The 5,370-nt window shown below is 46.9% G+C and overlaps 1 protein-coding gene across 1 annotated transcript; it reads right to left on the reverse strand.

Moving 5' to 3' along the window:
• Nucleotides 1-2,268: 2,268 nt before the first annotated feature.
• On the reverse strand, nt 2,269-4,668 carry snai1b (snail family zinc finger 1b). The gene is made up of 3 exons (XM_018668079.1): nt 4,417-4,668; nt 3,537-4,094; nt 2,269-3,200 (listed from the first exon to the last, which is right to left on the reverse strand). Exons 1-3 carry the CDS (start codon nt 4,496-4,498, stop codon nt 3,019-3,021), a joined length of 822 nt encoding a protein of 273 aa, XP_018523595.1. The 5' UTR covers nt 4,499-4,668; the 3' UTR covers nt 2,269-3,018.
• Nucleotides 4,669-5,370: the final 702 nt, after the last annotated feature.

Consider the following 5,370-nt stretch of genomic DNA (forward strand, 5'->3'; position numbering starts at 1 on the left):
CAGCAAAGCAGCAGAGGGAGAAAACTGCAATTTCAGCTTTCAAAAATGTTAGTCCCTACGTGTTGGAAAAGGTTTGCCTCATTGCTGACATACAGCGCACTGCTGCTTCCCATTACTCAAATCAAGAGAGTGGAGTTTACGCTTCCCTGTAATCTACTCTGTTCCACACATGCAATGCTCCACTTACAACTCTACACGGCATGATTGTTTAGAGAGAAGCATATATTTTCTGTTTCCAAGATGACGGCACTCTTAACAAAATAAAACTCATCCGGCTGCAAATTGTCAAACATCAGCTTTCGTGTACACAAAACCAAACCGGTATTCTCTGTACATGAAACAACATCCAGGCTTTACTTAAGTATCCACAAAAAAGAGCAATTGAATTTTTATTGTTTTCATTTATTAGAGCGAGGCAATTACTGTTAGACATTCTTTCCATGGGAATAACACATGTGAGAGATTAAAATGAATGGGCAATCCCCTTTTCTTTGTAATTAGGTCAGCATAACATTATTTCCTGTTACAGGAAAATTTAATTATTAGTTTAACTCAAGAGCAGACTGCAAGAACAGAGAAGCCCTCCCTTCCTCCCTCCCTCCCTTTCTCTCTCTCTCTCTCTCCCTCTCTCCTACACTGTAGTATTGTATGTCTGTCACTAATGGCTCAAGAATGTCACATTAGTCAGGGGCCGCATGCGTGACGCTGCGAACATTAAAACACTTTGAGGAGGCCAATATGATATTACACACACACATACACACACACTGGAAAAGAAAGGTGACAGGTCCAGTGATCTCATTGCCTCAAAGCTACACGGTGATAGACTGCCTCCTACGCACTGCAAACCAGAAAAATGCCCACCCCCCCAGCGAGATGTCAGAGTTAAATTTCAAAACGGCCCGCAACGTATCAGAAGTGACAGCCTGTTTAGTGAAATGTTTTTTGTACAAATTTGCGGAGGCAGAGTTTATATGTCCGAAGGGAGAAAATGGAATATCATTAAACTCTGTGGGATTATTTGACATGTTATACGTCTGATCCATCTTTTAACCCATCCGACCCCGCTGCCCCTCGTCTCTGTGCCCAGCAAAAGTGACACCCTCGTCAACAGTTCAGGCAGAGTTTAGTCCCCTGTGGCCCGTTTCTCTGCCTCTCTGACTCACTGCCTGCGTAGGTGTGCAGCAGTTAAATGACTCTCACCTCTCGCTTCCAAAACAGCCCAGAGAGGTATAAGACAGACAAATGAAAAAATCCCCCTTGATCAAAGTGGAGACATTTATTCAGTAGGCGTATGTTTGTATGTGCGACTCTGAGTGTGCACATGTGTCTAGTCTTTCGGGTGCTGTTTACATTGGGCAAGCTAAGTCATGCAATCTGATCCCAAAGCTTTTTGAGAGCCTCACACACACACACACACACATGTGCATCCACCTCTCAACGCTAGGAGCTATTGGAGGAAACGCGCTGTTACCTCACTCAAGACACGCTGGCGTCAGTGTGTGTGGGTCAGGAGGGCAGCGGGGAGTGCAGACACATTGCTACCATATGTGCACCCTGGATGTTCACCCTCAGCTGGGATCATGAGCGCGGACTTCCTCCAAAAGTTCCTACAAGGTAACCGGAGTTTAACCATCACGGAGCAGATGGCCGCACCAGACTGAGCGGACCCGTGTTAGTCCCGAGGATTTTTCGCTACGGTCCAGGGCCATTTTGGTCACGAGCCTAAAGTTTCCTGCTTCCATCTGTGGCCGCTCCTACAACAGGAAGTGGGTCAGTGGGATTCCCACACTCAGCTAATTTCACACTGACTTTTATTCCCCCCCTCCTCCAGCATAAACTTACTCACTCTGGTCTTTGCTCAGCATCTTCCTTCCCTTTTTTATGCTTGAATCTTACGTTCACCTCCTTTTCTTCTCCCACCTGCAGTCACTGTGCAACACCCCCCAGCCTTTTTAGCATGTGTGCCTCTATATGTGTGTGTGCTGACAGCCTGGCAGGTGTGTGCAGGTGTTCCCCTTATCACTCAGCATCGCACAAACCTGTCCCAGCTCCTCCTAACACACACACCGCTCTGTCTTCCCATTCAGAAACTGTCATGTCTGTCCCGATGAACTCATTAGTCCATACAATGCATGTTGAAATACTAATTAATATTAGAGCACATAATAAGTAGGTCCACACATTTTTTTATATTTTAAAAAAAGCTTTTATTTACACATGGAAGAAAAATACACAACCTTAAAAAGGCACAGATTTCTTGGCATGTTCAGCAAAATAGTTTATAAAAACTGTAGGTCAAAAAAAACATGTCTAAATAAATGACAATATTGGTGAAGGCAAATTGTGTTTTTTGGTCAACCTTTAAAGTGGTCCTTTCATGTCTGACGACACAATGATTGTGTGTGGAAAGTGTTTGTGGCGGGAGGAGAGGCGAGCGGAGGGTCACCTGTCGTCGAGGTCACAGCCAGCTCGTCTCTCAGCGCCCTGCCTCCACAGTACACCATACACAGACAGCTGTCTCAACACACACACACAGACACTTGCTCATTTCCACACACATGCCATGTATGTATAGTATGGTGAGGAATGACATCCCTGCATACACCACAGACACACACAAACACACCCAAGCAGCTGCAACATGGCCAGAGTCCCGGACCGGCCGGCACCAATGGAGTTTCCTGGGAATTAACTGCATGTCCAGCTGCCCTCAAATCACACACAGACACATACAAACAGTTGACAGAACGCAGCAAAAATATGCTGCAAATAGCCAGTATGACCTCACAAAAAAATCTGATAAACCTACAGTCTTGAAATATTAAAGGCACTTAGAGTCTTTTTATAAAAGCAACAGAACTCCAGTTGTTCTGTCATGGCTTTGAAACGAGCTGGCTTCCAAATGTCCTCTGGGTGTATTGGCTCTAATCAGTAGGAGGGAGGGTGGTGGGGGGTGATTCAGAACCAGCAAGCAGCTTCAACTGGCTCATGAGAGCAGTCCAGGGAATGTGAGCCTTATGAGGCCGGGCAGCATCCAGAGGCGTTGTGTTTGTGCAGCAGGGACATGCGGCTGAAGGTCCGCGAGCAGGAGCCGCACTGGTACTTCTTCACCTCGGAGTGAGTCTGCAGGTGGGCGCGAAGGTTGGAGCGGTCGGCAAAAGCTCGATTACAGTGTTGACAAGCAAAGGGGCGTTCACCTGGTTGGAAGAAGACAAAAAGAAGAACTGTGAGCCTCAGGAAAGTACTTCATTAACAAACAAAAAGTCTGTCCTCTGGTCATTGTTTTACAAATGATCTCCAGAAGACAAACAAAAGAGCAGGAACACTAACTTAGTTCATGCAGATTTGCCCTTTTTCATGCAGAACTACTGTGAGGCTGAGATTAGATTGTGCCATGCTAAGCAATAACGTTTGCTCACACGTCAGAGACATCAATGAATATCAATGAGCACATGATGCAACCAACTGTTACACTTGCAAGCAAAAGGAGATTGGAAATCAATACTCTGGCAAAGTTGCTTTTTGGTGCATACCTGTGTGTGTGCGAATGTGTCCTCTGAGCAGCCACGGCCTAGAGAAGGCCTTCCCGCAGGTGGGGCACACACAGGGCAGAGTGTGTGAGCGAATGTGCATCTTCAGGGCTCCGAGGCTGGTGTACTCCTTGGGGCAGTGTTTGCAGTGGAAGGCTGGGCGCGCAGAAGCCTCAGCGGGAAGAGAGGGTGTCTCCTGCAGCGGGGCACAGTGTGGGAGCTGGTGGTGGGACATCTGATGGTGGGACAGGGCAGAGAGGCTGCTGTAGCTCTTACTGCAGTGGAGACAGTGGTAGACGTGCTGGATGATGTCCGGGCTGGGGGGATCCGAGCTGCGCCCCCCGTCCTCCTCTTCCTCGCTGCCGCTACTGCTGGAGGGGGAGCTGCTGAGGTCCAGGGGACCCAGGGGTGAGGGGGGCAGAGACACCGGGGTGACAGGGGAGAGAGGCGCGGGCAGGGTGTCCATGCTGTTGAAGAATGGGTTGGTGGGGTAGCATGTCAAGGCTGAGCTGTTGTTCTGTGTTGGAAGTTCAGCCCGGGGAAGGCTTTCTGGGACAAAAGCTGGCAACACAGAGGAAAGGAAGTCAGGTGAGATTTCACTTAAATTGACAGATAATCTAATAAAGCACTAAACTTGTTTTCATTCTTGGTGTCTTGTTACAGGCCTGACTGTCTAGCTTTTCCATTAGCACATTTTCCACTTGACTGGAAACACTGTATGTTTTGCACCCAGGAAGCTAAATGCAAGATAAAACTCCACTTTATCTTGCAGCATGTTTTGTATATGAAGGTAATTTTGAGTCCTGAGCTTTGAACAGCTCATGTCTTGCTGACTGTGATTCACTCTACATGTCAGATGCATCAAATCAGTGCAAATTCTTACCAGTTTGACTCTCCAGCTGGCTCTCCCTGTAGTATGGCTTCTTGATGGAAAAATATTTCTTCACAAGAAATGACCGAGGCATGTTGAGGTCTGGCTTCTCCGATAAATTAAAAATAGTAATAATTCCCACGGCGGAGCGAGCTCAGATGCAGGGATCTGCTCCTCGGGCAGCTGCAGATTCCACTGAGAGAAGACGCTTGGAGAGACCGCAGTGAGACCACTACCAAGCTTGAAGGTATCTCGCTGAAAGAATCGCAAAGTTGCCTCTTCATATAGTAACCAGAGGGGGGAGGCGGCGGGGTGGGTGGGCAGATCTCCGCCCCCTGAAGACACACCCCGTGTGTTACAGGGCGCCACCAGCCCCATTCACCGCAGGTGCCCATTGCGCCAAAAGCTGCCGCAAAACGCAAATCTAGTATGCATTTCACGGTTCTATTGACCTGCTTTTTAACCTACAGGCATACACTTATTGTTAGTATTAAATGTGAATAGATGATTGTGTGATTCAGTGTAAAACACGGACAAAATATTTTTTTATACCTGACCCTTGTAAAATGTGCTTTTCACTGTGGAAAAGAATCAGAGCAGTGACTATGTAGCAGATAAGACAGACGGGGTCAAACCAGGCAGGATTTAATGGACAGCTGTGTTGCACTAATTTGTCCACTCCTTGACAAATTGTGCCGTGACAAACTAAAGCTGGAGCGTCCTCTGTCGGCTGATACTATAAATTAACTATGGCACTGTGCACAACATTTCTACACACATCTCTGGAATAATATTAATGATAAAAGTGCAGAAATTTGTGGTCAGTGAGTAAAATATGTGCACGCTCGCCAATGCTTCCATCACTCGTTTAAATACTTATGGTAATTTCATCACAGCTGCGAGTTAATTGACACTATAATTAATGTGGCTGCTCTCTGTTACCTTTCTGAGCAGATTAGATTACAG

This window comes from Lates calcarifer, linkage group LG6 (genome assembly GCF_001640805.2).
Source record: "Lates calcarifer isolate ASB-BC8 linkage group LG6, TLL_Latcal_v3, whole genome shotgun sequence".
Classification (NCBI taxonomy): domain Eukaryota; kingdom Metazoa; phylum Chordata; class Actinopteri; family Centropomidae; genus Lates; species Lates calcarifer.